The following is a 22,953-nucleotide window of genomic DNA, read 5'->3' on the forward strand; positions in this document are numbered from 1 at the left end:
CCCCATGGACTGCAGCCCACCAGGCTCCGTCCATGGAATTCTCCAGGCAAGAGTACTGGAGTGGGGTGCTATCGCCTTCTCCAGGACAGTGAAATACTATTCAGGAATAAAAAGGAGTGAAGGACTGACACATGCTACAACACAAAAGAGTCTTGCAAACATTATATGAAGAGAAAGAAGTCAGACATAAAGGCCGTATATTGTTTCATTCCATTATGTGACATGTCTAGAAAAGGCACATTTGAGAGTGAGAAAAGATAAATCACAGGGCGGGGGCTGACAGTGGTGATTAACTATAAGTGGGCAGAAGGGACTTGTTTGGGATCATGAAAAGGTTAAAATTGGGTTGTAGTGATTATTGCACAAATCTGTAAGTTTCCTAAAAATCAAATTGTACACATATGGTGGGTGAATTTTATGATATGTAATTTATATCTCAAAACCATTTTTAAAGGAATTTTCTCACTTTCTTGGCCTTTTGTAAAGCTTAAAATTTGAGGACTAATCTAAATCCTGATGCAACAAATATTGATTTGTTTACATTGTTACATAACCCTCTGACTTATGTGTTTAACCTTATTTATCTCCTAAGAATAACAATTTTTTGAAATACCTATATTCATGCCTGCCTTTGTTTCAAATGCATTCTTGCAATACCTTTGTATTTCTGAATTCCATCCAAATAGCTTTTGATTTCATCACCAGCTGAAGATATTGTCTATTCTGTTAGCAGTCTTGTCTTTGACAGATTTCTTTCCATGATGATGTTAATTTTGAGAAACCACAGCATAGAACAGTTTTTTTTTTTTTAATAAGTTTTAGTGTCTTTTGTTAAATTTTTTAGCACATTTTCTCAATGAAACCATGCAGTCTTATTTGTGAATTGTGCCTTGGTTTTCATTCTATGCTTATCTTTCCTTTGAAAACAGAATACGCCTCTCTGGGATCACTCTATGATTACATTAACAGTAACAGAAGTGAAGAAATGGACATGGATCACATTATGACCTGGGCCACTGATGTAGCCAAAGGTAATGTTTCATGTATTCTTACAGCATAGTTGGAGAGATCCTGACATGGTGAGTTAAGTCGAAGATTTCTTATTCTGTCTTAAGCTTTTTTTTTTTTTTTTTTTTCAGACAAAAGTAGCAAGAATTCTGCAGCTTACTGTGCACGTAATATTTTAGGCCATTGCCTTTCCACTGCTGCATTCCTTTTTTCTCTTTCCTTTCTTTACTTCTTTACCAAAAACCAAGTTTCAACAAAATCAGTGGCTCCAAGGAAGATACTTTTGTCCCGTTTTGTGACACTGTAATTGACCAGCTTGCTCAATACATTAAATGGAAAGATCATATTTCTGTTATTGTTCCGTAAGTCTCAGACCGCAGTATCCAGAAAACGTGACTTATTGTAGGATTAGTTCTACTTCTTTTGTATACATAATAATATGCTAAAAATAGTAACCACTTGCAAGAAAGTTTTATTTGGCCTTCAATGCAAAAGCAATTCAGATTTTATTTTATATTTAATGTAAACTTGAAAATCACCCTTGGAAATGGAATATTTTTTAATACACAAAATCCCTAAACAAGGTGCCTAGTTCTTTTTCCCTCATAAATTCCTTCATACACAAATGCTCTCTAAAGCAATTTAAACTCCATTTATTTTTATCTTTTTTCCATTTTCCTAACTGAATGTTTCTGAGTTTTATTTATAACTGTCAAAGTTGCTTTGGAAACAACTTAATCTAAATAATGAATGCTGATGGTTACATTTGTATTCTAGCAACCCCTGGAAAGCAAGTGTGTCCAAATTTTACTGGGGCAATTAGCTCCTTTGCATTTTGCTGCTCCAATCTCTACAAGTATCTCTTTACAAAGCAAATAAAAGGATATTTAGTACTCAATAAGGAAAGCAACTCATACTTTACTTTCACTGGAAAGTCACAGTGACTTCCAAAAGTAATAGTCTTTCCTTTGGGGAATTATCCTGTTTTAAGTTTCATCAACACCTGCCAAATTCTTCAAATAGAGAAAGTGGAAATTAAAAAAAAAAAAAAAGTTTCATGCAAAATGCTGCAGCTTGAGTGATACTTCATTACCTTATAAGAATAATAAGCTCTATGTTTAGGATGGTGTACTTAAGGCTTTGGCTGTGTTAATTAACTTAATTGTGTATTCATGCATGAGACATCTCAAATCAGTCTTAAAATTTCTCATTCTTCAAGACATTTTCATGGAACATCATAGCCACTTCTCTGCATATCAGGGGCCACCTGTTTGTAAGCTGGTTAATGTGCTGTTTTTGGAAACTGCCTGAAGCATTGTGGAAATACTCTTAGAGAAATGTAAATACATATACAAGCAGTCCTTGACTTAAAGCACTTCACCTTACAGACATTTGCATTTAGGGTGCTCAGCCAATTACACCCATCTTATTACCTAATGGCACTTAAGATGGATAGCAAACAAATCAGCTGACACCAGTCACTCGGCTTCTTGCTGTGCACACTGTTTAGCTTCCCTGGCCCTTAGCCTGTAAACCTCATCCCTCCTGATCCCTTCCCCTGTAACAGTCCCTGTCTGTGGGGCAAGTCCTTTGGCTCCAGATCAGCTCAGTCATTCCTAGGGTTTCTCAAGAGTCCCGGCTGTATAAAAAAGAAAAGAAAGAGAAGGAATAGAACTAAACAGCAAACTGGAACTACAGGTGAAAAACTGGGATGAAGAAGATGGGAGTGTCCAAAACTACACAGTAACAGAACTTACATTTTGGTGGCTGATGAATTAATGTGAAAGGCAAGTCCTAATGTGTTCAGCCTCAGGTGAGAAGTGTGAAGCAGAGAAGACAGTCGTTTACAACTATACAGGTAGTTCTTAATATTTAAAATGGCCTACAAAAAGAAGAAGAAATCAATGCTTTCAGAATGACTTCAACCCTCTCTGATAAAGCTATGTGTGGAACTTGGAGATGACATAGGAAGCCTTGATTTTTGTTGATTCAGTTTTGAATTCAGCTGTGCCCTTCAGTTTGACCATGATTGAAGCCACTGAAGCAACAAGATGTTGAGAAATCAGAGGATGAATAATTCATTTCAAATAAGAGTTGATTCATTCAGTTTTGAAATAGGCATTGCTTAACGTTACTGGAAAGAGAAAACCTTCTCAAAGGCAAAACAGACTCTCTTCTTTCTGGGTGGGAAGAGGGAAGGAGGGCAGACCAGTGTATCTGAAATTGCTGCAAGTCAGCCAGCAATGGGTAAAAGGAACAATTAAAGCTAACAAGCCTGGATCCAGTCTCCGAATGGTCATCATTGATTCCAAATCTTCCCAAAGTGACACCTGGGAAATCTTTTTTAGGAAACCCTGAATTTTAAAATTGATGGAGATATTTTTCAGGCCTCCTGTTTTCTTGCAATAAAAATATGGCAGAATTGTATATAGCGCTATTGAAACACGCTAAATAGAATTTTATATGATTGTGCATGTACACTAAATATTCTATAAATGTATACTATATGTTATACACAGATACCAGCTTGCTCAATACAATATGGTACTTCTTCTCATAATATCTACAGTGAGGAAGAAAAGTCCCTATATTCAAAGCTTTTGTGCTTGAGTGTTTTTTTAAATTCTTTATTGTCAGCAAATGTAGAAATGAGGTAGCTCTGCCTCTAATAGTAATTAAACAGTTTCTACCTGAAAAATTATTCAGGAATTGGATTCTTAAAGCAAGAGAGAAATAACTATGAAATTCTGTCATAAAAATTATTACACGTTACCCAAGTTGTATTGAATTTTCACAGCTTGGAATATGTAGAACTTAATATTAGAAGAAAGATTTCCTTTATTCCAGTTACATTTTATTTAAGATACTTGAATTGCTATACTTTTGTTGACTCTTCAGTAATAACTTTAAATGGCAAGAGTTTAAGTGTTTTGAAATTTTTCATTGTTCTTTCATGATTCTTCAATATATAATAACTAGAAAGTAGAAAATAATAGATTTTTAAAAATTAGCCCTTATAAAACTGAAATTTTCTATATACTGAAGAAAGAACCAAGGCCTCATTATTAAACTGTGCTCAGCATATAATTCATTAGCCAAAGAAATGGTTTTGATTGAGGTGAGAGGGCTATTTCTTCAATTGTTTAGAAGACAACTTAAGAAATAGGAAATATTTCAGTAGAAAATGTTTTTGTTCTTTATTCTAGATAGACTATATATCTTTTAAAATATAATTTTTTATTCAAAATAAGAAAACTGCTTAATTTATGTGCATACAATTTACTGAAGTAACTTGATTTTTAATATGTTGTAAAGAATTTTAGAGTACATTGAAATATAGATTATCTCAAAGATTTGTAAGAATAAAATATTTTATAACTACTGTGTATTTTTCTATCTGAGGATCACAAAATTCTTTACCAACCATAACTAATGAATTCAACCAGTCTCCCCATCCCTACCCCACCTCTACTCCCAGGGTCTTACCAGAGTGAATACTGAGAAAATAAATGAAGCTGCCCTGGGTAACTTCAGACATGCAAATGAAAACTGAAATTTCTGTTCAGAACTGTGGCTGATTTAGAAGGCAGTTGGTAGTGGAATACCTTAGTCACTTAGTCACCTTATCATTTCTTTCAGTGGCATCTGTTTTACTTTTGTGCAAACTCCAGAAAATTAAGGTGTCCTATTGGATACTGTGAGAAGCTAACTTTATTCACAATCAAATTCCGACTTATATGACATTAAACCACATACACTTTCCATAGTATTTAAATTTTCCTAGTGTAGGCATGTCTTGTCCCTATTTTATCTATCATGGAAGAATAGAGCACATGGACTTAGTTTTTGCTATTAAATCCTTTGTAAAAGTATGGAAAGTAATACTGATGTTTAAAATAGAGGTAATACTGATGTAATGTTGAAAATTATATTAACTGTATTTCTATTATAATTATATTCATTATATTTCTTTTTGTATGAAAAGGAATGCACTATTTACATATGGAGGCTCCTGTCAAGGTGATTCACAGAGATCTCAAGTCAAGAAATGGTAAAGTAGTCATATGTTTTTATCTCACCTATTATAAAATACATGCACATGTATACATACATGTATAGAAATAAGCATCATGCTTTCCATATCTTTTGTAACCTGCTGTTTAACTCACAGCTAATATCATGAAAATCTTTCCATTATTAATAAATTCAAAATCTTCCCCATTATTTCAAGGGGCTGCATAGTATTCCACTATATAAATAGCATAGAATGTGGACATTTGGGTTTCCTTTTTTTTCCTATGATAAAAAAAATATGTTAAGCTTAATAGTTTTCAGAAAAAATTTTCAACACATCCCTAATTATTTATCTAGAATCATTCTCTAAAAGAGGTATTGCTGGATCCAAGCACATAGTGGTAGTGTATTTCTAACTTCTATTTTTAGATGACTCTCTGTACTAGCAGTTTTGAGTTTTGTTCTTGTTACTCCTGAATTATTTGGTGTAAATTTTTTATGTCACTCATATTACCTGGAGGAGTGCCCAAAAATGATCAGCGGGGTTTGGAAAGTAAAAGCTTTCTTTTTCTTCTTTCTCTTCTTCTCTGCTTCTTAAAGTTTATTTATGATCCTCTATTTTATAATTTGTAGAGTGAGCACTTTTAAATGACTTGCAGGATTAGATGTTACCTTCAAGTAGGAGTGGTAATTGAATGCTTCTTCCATTACGTCACTTGAAAATTAATGGAGAAAGGCAGTGGTGTTATTTAACTAGCCAGCACTGAGAGCTTGAATCAGAGTTTGCTACTTAAAAAAAAATAAATCTTGATATCGATTCATTTGCATGCTTTAGTTATTTACTTGCTTTCTAAGGGATTCTTCATGTTTTCTACGTGATTCTTCTAAAAACAATTTATTTTTAGAAAATCTTTAAATCATTGCAGTTAAAATGGGTAAATACTAATAGTGTGATTTTTGGAATGAGTAGTCATGGTCAGTAGAGAAAGAGAACTCAGGAGTTTGACCAGCTGCCCAGGACCGTGATGCTTGTGGGGGTGGAGACGGGGAAGTTGTTCACAGCTGCCACTCCTCAGCAGTTCAGGTTGGACCACCACCCCAACCCTGAAGTTGACTCTGGCTCATTGTTCTTGCCCTTTTCTAGGTTTCATCACTTATCCTTTAGCTTTCCTTAGACGTAAGTTTCTTAGAGCTAAAAACTTTTAATATACATGGGTTAACAGGAAGTCATTGGGCTTCCCAAGTGGCTCGGTGATAAAAAAAAAAATATGCCTGCCGTTACAGGAGACACAGGAGACATGGGTTTGATCCCTGGGTTGGGGAGGTCCCCTGGAGGAGGAAACGGCAACCCACTCTAGTATTCTTGCCTAGATAATCCCATGGACAGAGGAGCCTGGCGGGCTACAGTCCATGGGATCGCAAAGAGTCAGACACGACTGAGTCACTGAGCATGCATGCTCAACAGGAAGTCACTGGGAGATAATCTAGAATCTGGTAGGAAGTATCAGAGTGTATAACTTCATATGTTTTCAATTCTTGCTCAGAATTTCAATTAAAAAAGTGTTTAATGTCTCTCACTTTAATATAGTGTATCAGTATATCTTAAATATCCCATGAGATAATGGTTAAGTTATTCAAACTGTCTTTATGAAACTAACAATGGAGAATGTTTGCATTTTTTAAAATTGTAGTTGTGTAGTTACTTGACGGTAAAACGCATACATATTGAAACAATATAGAGCTAACTTTTAACAATTTGGGGAGGCAAGAGAGAACAGTAGAACTTTCATTTTCTAAGTTATATAGTTTTATGACGTTAGATGTTTAAATAAACACTGGTCTTATGAAAAAATAGAAGTATTTTTTAAATAGCTGAATATAATATTAACAATATTTGAAAAATGTATAGCTTGTCATATATAGTATTAGATTTAACCTTAGGCTATTTCTGGGTATTGGATCATGAAAAAATTATTTTCCCCACTTGTCAAGGTCATTAGTAACACCTATTAAGTACTGATAATATACCGTGTTCGAGGCATTGTGTGGCTTACAAAGGAAATGCTAGAAACATTCCTTTAGGATTCTGTCCTTGACCTTCTCCCTTCTTACATTTTATTCACCCACTCCCATAAAAGCCCTAATTGATCTTCACATTGTCAAATAGATCTCAACTTCAGAACTGTGTATGTGCTTATTGAACATATTCACATAGGTATTTTGTATGGCCCTAAAGTGTGCTGTGTCCAAGTCTATCTTTTCATCTTCTCCCTATCCCCTAACAAATTATCCCTGCATTCCCCTTCTCAGTGAGTGACAATGCCAGTTGCCTAATCCATAATCAAATTTTTAAAAAGGAGCTACAGTTTGATTGCCGAGTTCCTGTTATAACCATTATGCCACATTGCCTCTATTTTATTTCCTCTTTGAGTCCTCTTCCTCTCCCATAGCCAGTCCTCCAAGCCCAGCTGATTCTGCTTCCAGCCTGTTTCTTGACTTGGTCCACTTCTCTCCTGTCCTTGTCACAGACTTAGTGCAGGCATCATCATCTCTCTTGGGCTTCACCCTGCCTGCAGTGATCTCCTTCCTCGCGTTCTGTCCCTCCGGGCACATTTGATCGTTTCATTCCTTTGCTTAATATTGTTCACTGGCTTTCCATTTCTCACAAAGGCTCTTCCGGACCTGGCCCACACTTTCCAAAACTGCAAGCCTCTTCCTCTGCTCCTGACCTTTTTCACGAGCTCACTCTTCTGCTTGGAAAACATGCATCCCTCCACCACTTCTCTTTCTGGTTAGCTCTAATCTGTTCTTCAGGTCTCAGCATAGCATCATTTCTTCCAGAGAACTTCGACCTCCTTACAGTTTGACTTCTTAGACTGCTGTTCGGTCCTATGGCAATCTCCATACCTCTCATCACAGAACTTATCCCACTTTATTATAGGTGTTTGCTTAACTCTGTTTACCATTAGACTGTAAGCTCCACCAGAGCAGAGACAATGCCAGTCTTGCTCACTTTCCTTTGCTAGAATATAGTAAATGGCTTTGCCCACAGCATGTGCTCAACAAATATTTGTTAAATGAATGAATGTATAATGTAAATAGATAAGCATTATCTCCACCTTCAAGAAAATTACTCTTCAACCAGAGGGAAAAACCGTATTTACCATGAAGCAATAATGCTAATGACTTGCTCAGTAGAATGTTGACAGTCTAGTGTCAGAATCCAGGTGAAAATTTGGTTCCCTTGACTGCAGCTGATCTATAACTTTTTTACTAGACAATGCTACGTTTAATTTAAAACGAGGTCTTCAGTTCATTTCAGTTCAGTTCAGTCACTCAGTCATGTCCGACTCTTTGCGACCCCATGAATCGCAGCACACCAGGCCTCCCTGTCCATCACCAACTCCCGGAGTTCACTCAGACTCACGTCCATCGAGTCAGTGATGCCATCCAGCCATCTCATCCCCTGTCGTCCCCTTCTCCTCCTGTGCCGGGGGCCAGCGTGAGGAACCCCGCCCATGGCAAAGGTCATGAGGAAGGAGGCTTGGCATACGCAAAGGCGTGATCAAGCCTCAGGAAACCCCCTGTTCCCGAGCATCTACCCCAAAACCAGAGTCTGTTTTATGCTCTCACTTACACCTCTGACTTTACGGGGGGCTCTCCCCTATCACCATTTCTCTCGGAGGAGTTAACTTGCAGCTCCAAGGCAATAAAAATTCCTGGGCGTGACAAGAGTGTTTCAGCTTACGGACTCCTCTGAAGGTTATCTAGCCCACCTGTATAGGTTCGTCTGGCCACACGTGATTGTTTACAGCCTCCCAATCCGAGAGGCATGAGATGTTTTAGACTTACTAAAGGCAAATTCTTTTGGGGAGTTAGAAATTATTAGTATAGTGGGTTGGTTAGGAATTATATTGGTGAAGGGTTTTTCATTTGTTGTGTCAATAATTGCTGCTAATTCCCTGCTCTGGATAGGACAAGGATGTCTCAGGTCAAACCTCTCTGCTGACAGACTAGCTTGTGTGACAGCATTATCCATGCTCCTGCCACATGATTGTTTACTACCTCTCAACCATAAACAGCACAGAGAGTTTTAGAGTATTTTGAGAGTCTTAATTAGCATAGGGTTTTTTCTTCTTGTTGAGTTAATGATTGCTGCCAGGCCTCCATATCCTTAGGCACCTGGGAATATATTAATCAATGTATTTGGAATATAGAAAAGGAAATATAGTAGTTTTTAAGGTTAGCAATACTAGACTTTTTGAGTTAATGAATTTTCTCTTTTGTAATAGATCACTGTACTTTGTTATAAATCACTGTGTTCTTGTTATATAAAAATGTAACTTTATCACTATCTTAAGACTAAATAGATCTTAAGGGGAGCATTGGTGAAAGGATTTTCATTTGTTGGGCTGATGTTTGCTGCTAAATCTCCATATTCCCTGCCCTTATAATGAATATAACTAACATATAGGAGAAATAAGTATTAACCTTTAAGCATATAGGAGAAATAAGTATTAACCTTTAAGATTAATCATGTTAACTTTGGGTTAAATAAATTCCTTTCTTGATTGTAACTCACTACACCCTCACCCTATAGGAATGTAACTTTATTTGGAGGGTGGTGCCTGGTTTAAGAAAAAACACCCTTGGAATAAATAAGTTTTTTGGTTATCAGAAAGAAAGGATCATAAAATGTCAGCAGGTCTCATGGCCAGATGATGTTAAATCCCTAAAACCTTTTTATGTGAAGCACCTGATTTTGATAAAGGTCAGGACTGCTGACCCCTGTGTGACTCTGTATTCATCCCTATATGTAACAAAAGGTATATAAGCAAACCCCAAAATAAAGAAATTGGATCAGTTTCCGGAAAGACTGATTCCCCCATGTCACTTCTTTCTTGCTCCGGTTTTTCTGGCTGAATTCCCATCTGGAGCATGGATGCTATTCCACGTAATCCAAGTTATTCAGCCTCTTTTTCTCCACTAATCTTCCTACTACACTATCCGTTTCTAATCTCTCTCTATATCTGTAATTAAATATGCATTTTTCTAAGGACGCTGACTCCGTCCCCACCTTCAAATCACCCTGGATCCACTGGGGCTGGACCCCGGCACTCCTGCCCCCCGTCCCTCCCAGCATCAGAGTCTTTTCCAATGAGTCAACTCTTCGCATGAGGTGGCCAAAGTACTGGAGTTTCAGCTTCAGCATCATTCCCTCCAAAGAAATCCCAGGGCTGATCTCCTTCAGAATGGACTGGTTGGATCTCCTTGCAGTCCAAGGGACTCTCAAGAGTCTTCTCCAACACCACAGTTCAAAAGCATCAGTTCTTCAGCGCTCAGCCTTCTTCACAGTCCAACTCTCACATCCATACATGACCACAGGAAAAGCCATAGCCTTGACTAGACGGACCTTTGTTGGCAAAGGAATGTCTCTGCTTTCAAATATGCTATCTAGGTTGGTCATAACTTTTCTTCCAAGGAGTAAGCATCTTTTAATTTCATGGCTGCAGTCACCATCTGCAGTGATTTTGGAGCCCCAAAAAATAAAGTCTGACACTGTTTCCACTATTTCCCCATCTATTTCCCATGAAGTGATGGGACCGGATGCCATGATCTTCGTTTTCTGAATGTTGAGCTTTAAGCCAACTTTTTCATTCTCCACTTCACTCTCATCAAGAGGCTTTTTAGTTCCTCTTCACTTTCTGCCATAAGGGTGGTATCATCTGCATATCTGAGGTTATTGATGTTTCTCCCAGCAATCTTGATTCCAGCTTGTGCTTCTTCCAGCCCAGCGTTTCTCATGATGTACTCTGCATAGAAGTTAAATAAGCATGGTGACAATATACAGCCTTGACGTACTCCTTTTCCTATTTGGAACCAGTCTGTTGTTCCATGTCCAGTTCTAACTGGTGCTTCCTGACCTGCATACAGGTTTCTCAAGAGGCAGGTCAGGTGGTCTGGTATTCCCATCTCTTTCAGAATTTTCCAGTTTATTGTGATCCACACAGTCAAAGGCGTTGGCATAGTCAATAAAGCAGAAATAGGTGTTTTTCTGGAACTCTCTTGCTTTTTCAGTGATCCAGCGGATGTGGGCAATTTGATCTCTGGTTCCTCTGCCTTTTCTAAAGCGAGGTCTTAAAGCCCTTTTAATCAGCACCTTATAGAATTAGTTTTGTATTTTTATTTTAATGTCAGCTCCATTTTGTAAAATCTTCAGTGTGGTAAATACTTTGATTTTACTGTTCAGAATCCCACATGAAAGATAAAAATACACGTTTATGATTTTTTTCAGGATAACTCAAACTGGATGACTTTCATAATTTATCTTTTTTTCCCTTTTAGTTGTTATAGCTGCTGATGGGGTGTTGAAGGTAGGACTAGTAATTTTTTAATTTTAAGAAATTTGGTTAATTTCAGATGTAGGTTTTATGACTGATGCTTGTTTTATTAGTCAGTAAAAAGAAAGTTGATACTCCTTTCTCTTTTCTCAGATCTGCGATTTTGGCGCCTCGCGGTTCCACAACCATACAACACATATGTCCTTGGTTGGAACTTTCCCGTGGATGGCTCCTGAAGTCATCCAAAGTCTCCCTGTGTCTGAAACTTGTGACACATATTCCTATGGTGTGGTGAGTTCACTTCTCATTTTTTGTTGCCAAAGAGCATTAAAAAGCAAACAATGTACCGAAGCAGGGCATAGCAGTTTAACATGGTTTTAAAGCAATGATACTGTTCCTGGTAGAATATCCAGTGCAGTGGCAACAGAGAGAATACTTTCTATTAGAAGGTTTACTCTGATCATTTGTTAGTTATTTCGTCCTGTGTTGAGAAGAAACCAGTGCCGTGTGCAAGGAGCACATTCGATGGGTCCTCAAATAGTATTAGACCTGATGCCCTTCTGCTTTTCTGGGAGGTCGTAGGACTGTAGAATGTCTCTGTAAGTCAGTGGAAATGTAGGGCCTTTCGAATGGGACTTCACTGTAGTGTGGTGCTCCAAAACCACCCGTAGATACGCTGAATGAGTTAATTAACAGGAAATTTTTGAGTGTCAGCCATTAAAGTGATGAGTGAGTTTCCGGAGAATGCAGAAGAAAATGTACTTATTGGGTACATGGCCTTGCCCATGTGTGCTGCAGGTCTCGTAGAGTGACTGTCTGAAACCTGGATCTAAGGTGTCACAGAAGAAGACTGACCAGGCAACGCAGTTATAAGAGTAGAATACTGTGGGGGTTGGGGGTGGGAGGCTCAAGGAGCAGAGACCGCAGGAACCAATCAGTGAAGAAGCAGAAGGAGGAGTTGCTAGAGGAGGAGTCTTGAGATGGACCACCTTGAGGAATAAGTTGTGTCTGAATTAGCAGAGAGGAAGTGGGACAACAGGAGAGTGGAGGGGTGGGAGGGGAGAGTGGGCAGGGCAGCTCTTTGTGGAGGAAGGAATTCATTGGAGCCTTTTTTTGAGGATAAGTTTTTTATCCCTAAAAATGCTGTATATATATATATGTATATATATATATATATATATCCTTTACAAAAAGCCCAAAATAGCATTTGGAGGGAATTCCCAGGCAGTTCAGTGGTTAAGATTCTGCACTCCCAATGCAAGGGGCACAGCTTCCATCCCTGGTCACAGACTAAGATCCCACACGCCTGTCGCAGCCAGCAAGGCTTTAACAAAAAAAAAAGTACTTGGAACCCCAGTCTTCACCTCTCATCTCTTGATCATACTACCTCTCTATATTGTTACTTCTTTGAAGGACATTTTCATAGTAATGGGGGAGAAAGCTGTCTAACTTTAGACCAGATCAATATGCCTCTTCCTCCTGACTTTCTGTGTTCTCAGCTAAGGTGATAGCTGATGGTACAGGAGGATACCAACATCGTCAAACCCATTCCTGTTTCTTTAGAGTCAGTCGGGCTCTAGGTACTTCCTGCTGGCCTCAGTAAGTTCTGGGCTGGTTTCAGTTCACTAGCTTTTTCTGTCATACTACATCTTATGTGTACCAAATGTATCTAATATCAATTTTATTGGCTATTGAAAAAAAATCATGTCATAAATGAAATACATGTTTTTGGTGAAAGGCTGGAATTGTAAAGTTTGGAAGATAGTAGCAGCATCAGGCTAAATATCTAATTGTCCTTAATTCTGTGCGTCTCTAAGAATGAAGGCTATAACTTCTTTAAGAAATTAATATCTTTTTCTTTTTAAAGTATTATTATTTTATATTGGGGTATAGTTATAACCTATTTTAGACAGTGATCAAATAGTTCTTACCAAAAGAAAAGGCAAAGCCCAGAAGTTCATGAAGAAATAGATTCTAAAGCTGGTCCTGTATGTCAAAAGTTACTACATTCTGGGCTTCCCTGGTGGTTCGTTCAGTGGTTAAAAATCTGCTAGCCAAAGCAGGGGAAACAGGTTCCATCCCTGCTCTGGGAGGATTCCACATACAACTAATTCTATGGGACCTAAGTGCATCCATCACAACTCCTGAGCCCACACACACCAGCTACTGAAGCCTGAGCGCCTAGAGTCCAGGCTCCACAACAAGGGAAGCCTGTGTTCAGCGAAAAAGACCCAGCTCGGCCCAAAATAAATAAATAAATATATTTTTTAAATTACTACATTCTAACCATCCTGCAACTCAACTGCCAGGGAGTATGAAAATGGAGAAATTTGTTGCAATTTAAGACTTTTTGTGAGATTATTTCCTTCTAATGAAGTTATGTTCCTTCATTTCAAAGTAAAAGCCTATTTATTGTGTCAGGCACTGTGCTAGACACCAACTTGCTGCTGCTGCTAAGTCGCTTCCATTGTGTCTGACTCTGTGCAACCCCATGACGGCAGCCCACCAGGCTCCCCTGTCCCTGGGATTCTCCAGGCAAGAACGCTGGAGTGGGTTGCCATTTCCTTCTCCAATGCATGAAAGTGAAAAGTGAAAGTGAAGTCACCAACTTAGGGCAATTTAAATTTTACTTTGCCTGCTTCTTGGGTCCAGCATTTCATTTTATCCTGTGGAATCAGGAACCATCAAACTTTTTCTATAAGGGACGAGAGAGTAAGGATCCCTTACAGTGTCTCTGTTGTATATTCTTTTGTTTTATACAGCCATTTAAAACTGTTAAAAGCAGTCAGCTATCTGTAGGGACCATAGTTCTCACTCTTTCCCCTTGCCTGTGGATGTAAACATGTATAAATATATTTCGATGGCTAGAGTTTTTAAGTTACATTGCACATTCATGTGAATTAGAAGATTTTTAAGGCTCACTTGAGCACTCTGCAAGTTCTCGTGCAGTGCTTTTACTTGTAAAAGTCTCCCCATGTCTTAGAATTTCCCTCCCTCTTAAATCTTTGACTGGAAAGACACAACTGTGAGTTCTGTATAGAGTGAACTTTGGGGTTCAGTATTATCTCATTTATGAAAGCACAGTTCACACTGCCTTTTCCCAAAGCTTTACAGTTGCCCAGGACTTTGTTTAAGTGTACCCACCTGCTTTTCCTTAGCTGAAATGGAGTTTTGGTTCCAGTGACCAGGAACAAATTGCCTTCTACATAGAAATTACAAAAGATGTGAAGAGAGGACTTTGTGGAGCTTAGGGTCTTCACTGTATCTTTTTATAATCCATTTCACTCATTCCACAGTAAATGCCCCACCCCCCCCACCATATTAAATGTAGTTTAAATCAAGACTTCTGAACCTGCAAATGTACAGCTTATTTTATTAAAAAGCTTTCCTTTCAAGGAACTACTCACCACTACTCAGTAGATGGGCCTTGAACCTTTCTTTTTATGAATTAGGTTTTCAATCTACTTATTTACTGATTCTACTTTTGTTTTGAGAGATGAAAAGTGAAAATGTTAGTTGCTCATTCATATCCGACTCTTTGCAACCCCATGGACTGTAGCCCGTCAGGCTCCTCTGTCCATGGGATTCTCCAGGCCAGAATACTGGAGTGGGTTGCCATTTCCTTGTCCAGGGGATCTTCCTGATCCAGGGATCAAACCCAGGTCTCTTGCATTGCAGGCTGATTCCTTACTGTCTGAGGTACCAGGGAAGCCTTGCTGCTGCTGCTGCTGCTGCTGCTAAGTCACTTCAGTCGTGTCCGACTCTGTGTGATCCCATAGACGTCAGCCACCAGGCTCCCCCGTCCTATCAAATGCTTAACAACTCTTTCATCAAGTAATCAATCTTACAGCAAACCTTAGAGCCAGTCACTGGACCTTTCCAGGGTTGCTCTGCATTTACAGATCTGGTGTTGCTCTTCAGGACTTGTCTGCTTCAGTCACATATTTTTGAATATCAATTCTATATTCCTATTAGAGTCTTCTTTTAACTGGGTGGGGCGGGGGAGGGTATGCCTTTTCAGTAAATCTGTTAGTTTTAAAATAGCGACTGCTCTTTTACTCTCTGAAAGAGGTTTACTCAGAATGCTGGTTATTCTTACCCCGTGGCTGCATCAGCCGAATTCCATTCAGAAGAGTACACATATGCTCATTTAGTTATAAACAACAAATCAGGATTTTATTTAATCACAACTCTTTCCTGTTTTACTCTCAACAACATTAGTAAAAGGAAAAGTACAGAGCATGCTTTACGGATCCTGTTTGTTTAAACCATCACAAATTTTTTTTAAAGTCAAGAAAGCATCACATGCCCAAGGTAGTAGGCCAGGAGAGGATAGTTGTTAAGGCAGGAACCATGTTAGTTTTAGAAGTTTATAGTCCATAAACTTTGAAAATAATATCTATCTAAGGAAGCAGTGCAGATATTGAGAGTTCTTCACGTCCTTTCAGAACAGGTGAGTAAGCAGGACTTCTTTGTCGATAAGTATATTTGCTTGCATAGGACATCCCGTAGTTCATTAGAAGTCTGTTCCATTCATTGAGCCCCCCTACTCACATAGCAGTCACATACAGATGAATAAGACCATAAAAAACAGTTGTCATTTTTGAAACCCAACCAAAAAACCCCATTGTATTTTTGCTTTTTATTTTTCTTTCTCAGACTTGCTGTAAGAATTTAGCCCCTTGTAGTCTTAAAGTCCCTGGCCCTCCGCAGCTTAATTTAATTAACCTTTGGCTCTTCTTAACACATTGTGAGACTAGCCAGCCTTGTACAGCCTTAAAATAAACATGCTGGTGAAATGCCAGAAATAGATCTTGTGACCCTTGCTTGTACGCTGGTAAACTTCACTAGGCAGGCCATTGTTGGTATTTTATAAGGAAGTAGATTTTTTTCTGTCCTCTTCTGATGACGTCTCTTGAAGGAGTGTTTAGGATATTGTCCACAAAAGAGAAAAGAGTTCAGGAAAGCCAGAATCATTGAAGAGTAAACGTTCTGAGAACCCAAGGCCTAACCACTCTTTAAAAACAAAGCTCTCCTAATGGCAATGCAGAAAGGATTACCTGCTCCAAAGCTTCTCAGCCAAAACCAGTTTTGAAAATAAAGCAGCTTCAGAGTGAGCATCACTGCTTCGCTTGTCTGTGAGTCCTGTTCCAGAACCACCCAGCTCAGGTAATGGCTTTCCATTGTAAAAGAAAAGGCAGGAAAAGTACACAGCTTTGTCCAAGTTTCTCTTCTGTAAGCCGAAAATAGAAATTTTCCTTGCAAGCACAGTTTAAATGTAGGGATGTCTCAATATAACATGAGTTGGAAAATATTTTTAAGGTGAAAGATCACAATAATGTTTGGCCTGCATCCCCATAACTGATATTTTCAGGCATAGTTTAATATATTTTTAGACCTCCAAGTGACTTCCTTAACTAAGCTACTTTTTTTTGTGCCAAATGTGATTTTGCTAAGTAGAAAAAGCTGTTGTCCTATCTCACATCACCTACTTTTTGATACATTTCTGAAGTTGGCAAATAAATAGTAGGGAATCTTGAGATGTGCTGACCCTGGAATTAAACTCAAGATCTCATTTGGGCTTCAGGATCCAGCAGTTCAGGACGCCACTCTTGCCAGTTTCACATCCATCAGATGGCTACTCCTTGTGGTAGGTCTTTAGAGACACAGGAGGGAATAGAATGAAACTATCTTACTTTTTCCAGGGTTGGAACCCTTAGAGAAATATAACTCTGATCCTATTAGATTTTTGGACACTTTCCAGTGGAATATTTTGAGATAAAGAATGGCATAAATCTTTTTCTGCTGTCATTCCCCAGGCTCTTAGTTCTGCCTCTTACCCCACAAAAAACCCAAGCAGCTTGTGTGTGTGTGTGTGTGTGTGATGTGTATTGTGCAGACAGGTCAGAAGGCCAGACTCTAAAAGGAGGGGCACAAGGCTGCTCATCTAAACATTCTGGTGTCCTGGGCATTTGAGGCAGAGTCATTCTTTCCAAAGAATGCCAAACCCCTTCATTTTTTTGCACTCTATACCCCTTCCCCTCTGAACCCCAACACCAGGAAGTAGTGATTGCAGTAAATTGAGGGGGTTCATTTCCTGCTCATCCCTCTTGCTCCTGCCATTTCTCCACCCCTCCTCCACCACCACCATCCCCTCCCACTGCCCAGTGTCAGGTGACCACGTACCTGTTCTGGTTCCCATCTTTCCTGAACTTCCAGCATTTGCTCGAATCAGCCCCTTCTGGGGTGCCCCTTACCTTTTCCTAATCACTTCTGTGACTCGAATAGAATTATTCAGTAGCTCTTCTAAAGAAGTACCTTACACACTTGATTAAAAGCGCAAAGAAGCTTCAGGGAATTATTTTTCTCCTGCTTGAGCAGCATCTGCCAATTTCCCTGATTTTCCTGCTAATTACCTTAGTATATTAGCCAGAACTCATTTAACATGTTATGGCTTGAGTAAGACTGAGCACTGGCTAAGGAAATAGTGGGTATCGGACTTGCTTGAATAGAGTATATATTCTCAGTCTGCACTCTTATTTAGAAATGAGTTTTTGTTTTTAGAACAACAGAAATGTCAAGCAGAGGAGCTGCGTGTCTTTGCTTCTGCCTTGGCTCCAAACCTACCTAAACTAGGGCCTGCTGCACTCTCGTTCTTCCATCTCCAAAGTTACCTCTTGTTGAGACCTTGACTTTCAGGGTGAGACAAGAAGTTCACATTCTAGCTCTGTCACCTGATAACTGAATGCCTTTGGGCAAGTTTATTTAACTTCCTTAAGCTTTAGTTTCCTCATCTGTACAATGAGAATGATACCCATCTGATGGGACTGAGATTAATCAGGACAGCATACCTAAAGGCTTAACAGAGAACCTGGAACATAATCCCTCGATAAATGATAGTGGCTGTTATTATCATGCTATTATTGATAAAATTGTAATTGTTTTTGCACTTCACAAAAGTATCAATAGACTCAAATCTGGATACTCATTTGTATAAATAAAGTACTTTATTGTATAAATAAAGTAAAACTCTCCATTGTGGTTGTTGTTTACTTGCTAACTTCTATCTGACTCTTTGACCCCATGGACTGTAGCTGGCCAGGCTTCTCTGTCCATGGGTTTTTCCAGGAAAGAATACTGGAATGGGTTGCCATTTTCTGCTGCAGGAGATCTTCCCAACCCAGGGATTGAACCTGCGTCTCCTGCATTGACAGGCAGATTCTTTACCATTGACTTACCTTGGCAGCAAAATCTCCATGACTCAGAGTTTAAAGAGAATACAGAATCATTAGCTGTTTTCAGCATTTCGCACATCGATTTGCTTTGTTTCAGCATTCCAGTGCAGATTTACTAATCAAGCTAATCTCAAGGATTGCAGAGAGATAACGTATACATACATTTGCACACACATGCACATGCGAACAGCCTATGTATGTACATAGGTGTTTATGACATTTTAGAATATAATTAATAGATTATATCATAGGTGGATGAAAATAAATCCCTTAGACTGACTCATTTGGAGAAAGAGTTCTCCAAACACAGAATCTAAATGTTAGTCTTGCAAGTATCCACCATTGTGGAGTAAGTGGTTTAGCCAGTGATTTGGATTTGGGGCTCAATTTTTTTTTTTTTTTTAATGAGACTGCTACTGAAGCTTTGAAAATATGTTTGAATTCCCAGTTATTTTCATACAGAGAAATTTATCAGAGATTGAAGGTGCAAAGAGTTTTGACTAACAAAGTGTAAAATCTAGTTTATGGTGAGCCATGGGAATTCTGTTAATTTACAAAATACAGTTAAACCACTTAGGCGCATTGGTTTCATAAAATTTTAAGCCCGGATGTAGATATTCTACTCCCTAAAGTGGATTTTTTTAAATAAAAAAGAACAGCAGCAACAACAAAATATATGTATATGTATAAAATACACGGAAGAAGCTCTATGCATGAATATATATGTTTTGCCCAAGTTTCTACAGATGGAGTTGGTTGTGTCTGGTAATTGGATACAGTTAAATGTTAAAGTTTCAGTAATATACCAAAAATATAAAGTACAAGAATAAAAATTCCATTTCCTTTTTGTTCCAGGTTCTCTGGGAGATGCTAACAAGGGAGGTCCCCTTTAAAGGTTTGGAAGGATTACAAGTAGCTTGGCTTGTAGTGGAAAAAAACGAGGTAAGACTACGATTCCCCATTCAGGTACATAGATCAGAAAACAGTATTGGGGTTTTGCAAAAGACTTTTTCATCTTCTTCAAATTGAAAGTAAGTTCACGCTTATGGAAAGATTAGCAGTAGGAGCTAACACAAAGGGTCAAAGTGATGTTATTCCTCATGAATGGACCCTTTACATCTAATTGTTGCAGCTTCACGTCGTGATGCTGTAGATCAAAAATTGTACAAGTACTGTACTAGTTTCTCAGTCTCAATTGTAAAACCTAGGGGTTTGTTCTTAGTGATGAAAGAAGCCGTTGCGTCCAAGGTAGGGGAACAGTTTAACTCCATCTCCTGCGTTTAGGACATCTTTTTTACTGTCCGGGAGTTGATATATCTGTAAGAGACCTTCAGCTACTTCAACTTACCTCTCCCAGCAGGAGTCACTATAGTACAAGAAACTGTCGCTTAGATGAGAATTTCAAAAATAAAAGAAGAAAAAATAGTTTCAAAAAAGGGAAAAATTACAGTTTTGCCACCTACGTTGAACACTACATTGAAGATGAGCTCCTCACTGGAATTGGCGAGGCAGTGGCATAACTGCTCCCTTCTTCATGCAGAGCCTTTCCATTTCAAAAGAACTTCAGTGGCGTAAACAGCGTTTGTGCTGTGTCCCCAGCCTCGCTTTTCTTCTTCCCACAAATTGAGGCTTTCAGTTAGTTGGACCTATGAGCCTACATCAGAGAACATGGTACATTCATATCAAAGAGAGCAACTACATTTTGAAAGGTTTAAAATTGTGACTGAAACGCACAGCCATGGAGATTCTCAGCATAAAGATGAAGCATCCAATATCAAGGTATTATGAGAACTTAGATCAAGTGATGGAAGCACGCAGTTGTCTTTGCAACACTGCAAAACAACTTTATTTCACAAAACTTCTTCATTTCCACATCTTATCTGTGCCCTCCACAAAAGGGAAGGGTGCAGCCTTAGGATAAAATAATTTGCCAAAAGGCAAATATGTAGTAATATTCCCTTTTTAATGCCTTAAAAGAATTAGATTGATCTGCTCTCCATGGTTAGTGCAGGAACAAACTAGATCAATCAAAAAGCTGCTATTGACTGAGAGAAGCCAAGTTTTCATATTTAGATCACATAATCCACAGTTACCTTATTAATTTGTCCTCCTGAGCCATTGAGATTGGATGAAATGTTCATGATAGCTGAAGTTAATGGGAGAGAGCTGCCAATTTAAAGAAAAATGAAAAGGTGTAATATTTAAGAATGTGTCTTACTCATTGTTTCACAGAGGCTGTTCTGTTTTAATTAAATGTGGTGGTTCTTCCTGGTGTGCTATTCAATCAGACCTCACACACAGTATAACTGATTATTTTCATGGTATGAGAACCCACTTGTTTCTGTTCAGTTTCTTTTGCCAGTGAGATGATTAGACATTTAGTTCTGGGTTGACAAATAGAGCAAAGAAGGTTTTGACCTTCTGTTGACTTTGGAGCAGAACACTCAATGTCATTTTTTTTTTCTCCGTATCATTTCAAAATAAAGTAGGAAGAAATTTTATTTTAAAGCTGACTGAACTCTCCAAGTATGTATAAGACAGAGTAATTAATATTTTAAAATAATATTTCATTTAAAGGAGGGCAGAATAGCTGTGAATCTAAAGCACTTTGAAAATATTGGAGTATCCATCAAGGATTTTTAAAGCTGAAGAAAAAAATGAATTTAGAAGCTGCCTTTGAGTAGTTGACTTGAGGCTTGAGAATCCCCTACAAATAGCCTTCAGGACCTCCTCAATGGGTACATGAGGAGGCCCTCTCCCTGTTTGTCTCTAGGGAATCCCCTAGAGTGTACTGTTTTATCCGTGGGGTGATATGATGATCAGCTAATAACAGATGGGGACTATTCAAATGCCTCTCCTATTGTATTTATTAAATATAATAGTTGAAAGAAACCCACATGGTGAAATATATTTTCTCAACTTTCTAGTGAACCAAATGCAGATTGGGTGCTACAAGGGTATTTATCTATTCTCATTCTGCACATTTATCAGAAATATGGAAATGAAGTTCAAATGTTTCCATTATCATCATTCAAGAAGATGTCTTCATTTCACCCCATAAATAGTGGCCCTGATAATCAAAACAAATTCTGTTGAGATAGCAATTAAAATAATTCCCAAGGATTTATTTTATAATAAAATTGAGACTTTGACTTAAATATAATTTATAAAAATCCCTTCAGTTTCTAATTATTTTGTTTATTTTTGCTCTGGAATACCTTGGGTTATTGAGTTGAAAAGAGAAAGCTGTAATTGTTTTTCAAAGGCCTCATTTAAATAAAGAATGGCATGTTTAAACTTTTAGGGAGATATTTTAAATGTGAGCTAGTCATCCTAGACTCATTGGAAGTTGCAAAAATATTACAAAGAATTCTGTGTACCCTTCACTCTGCTTCCCCCACTCGTGAGACATAGATATATATATATATATAATATCAGTATATATAATATCAGAACCAAAAACTTGACACTGATACATTACTCTTAACTAGACTCTAGAGCTTATTTGTTTACACCATTTAGAATTGCTTTTTGCATCTATAGGAAAATCAATACTTTCTAAAAATTATATCTGAAGGCCTTTGATTCCAAACCCCTAATAATGAAATAAGATCGTCAAACAATAACTTTTTCTATTATTAAATTCTATTGAAGCTATAATCCACAAAATGCTGTTAAACTTTACAAAGCAAACAATGAACCATTATAGAAGACATGAAGTTAAGAGAGTATTACTAATTTTTAAGTCTTACAGGTATGTCTGTATGCCATTGGACTTTCCATAAAACTCAATTAGTAGTCATTCAGAATGTCCTAGCAGTATAACTCCATCTTTTCAAGTACATAAATGTGTTTTATTCTAAGTAGCAAAACAACTATTAACATGGAAATCCAAAAACTTAGTCCATTTTTCTTGACTACACTTTAGAAAAAGGTGATACACTTGACTTAAAAAATAATTATTGTATCTTATGTAGAAAATAGTGCAAAAAAAAAAGAATATAATCTCTAAGAAAAATGTCATGCCTAATTTAATGAGTGGGAATTATTTTCATTTTCAGTTTGAAACCTTTATTTTTAAATATTTAAGTTTTAAGTAGTGTTGCAGACCTGGTGTTAACAGCTGGTTGTTTCAGGATGTTTTAATAGAATACCCACAGTTATATAATCACACTTAAATATTTGAGATTCTCTTTTAAAGTACTTTTTAGTGCATGAAAATAATCCTTTATGTAGTGTCTGAGTCTCGATTTAACTGATATTTGAACATGTCAGATAATTTAAAATAATTATGTCTCCTTTTATAATGTCTCACATGTGGTATCTAAAAAGTTTGTCAGTATGAAAAGATCAAC

The 22,953-nt window shown here is 37.8% G+C and overlaps 1 protein-coding gene across 3 annotated transcripts in view; it reads left to right on the forward strand.

Annotated features, from left to right (window-relative positions):
• Nucleotides 1-22,953, forward strand: part of LOC102183919 (mitogen-activated protein kinase kinase kinase MLT) — a 169,857-nt gene that overhangs the window by 81,659 nt on the left and 65,245 nt on the right. For all 3 annotated transcript variants that reach the window (XM_018064757.1, XM_018064740.1, XM_005675949.3), the window contains exons 4-8: nt 930-1,031; nt 4,994-5,059; nt 11,368-11,396; nt 11,517-11,654; nt 19,454-19,540. In XM_018064757.1, the coding sequence (XP_017920246.1) occupies nt 930-1,031; nt 4,994-5,059; nt 11,368-11,396; nt 11,517-11,654; nt 19,454-19,540 (422 nt within the window). The remainder of the gene's footprint in view (nt 1-929; nt 1,032-4,993; nt 5,060-11,367; nt 11,397-11,516; nt 11,655-19,453; nt 19,541-22,953) is intronic.

This window comes from Capra hircus, chromosome 2, assembly GCF_001704415.2.
Source record: "Capra hircus breed San Clemente chromosome 2, ASM170441v1, whole genome shotgun sequence".
Classification (NCBI taxonomy): Eukaryota; Metazoa; Chordata; class Mammalia; order Artiodactyla; family Bovidae; genus Capra; species Capra hircus.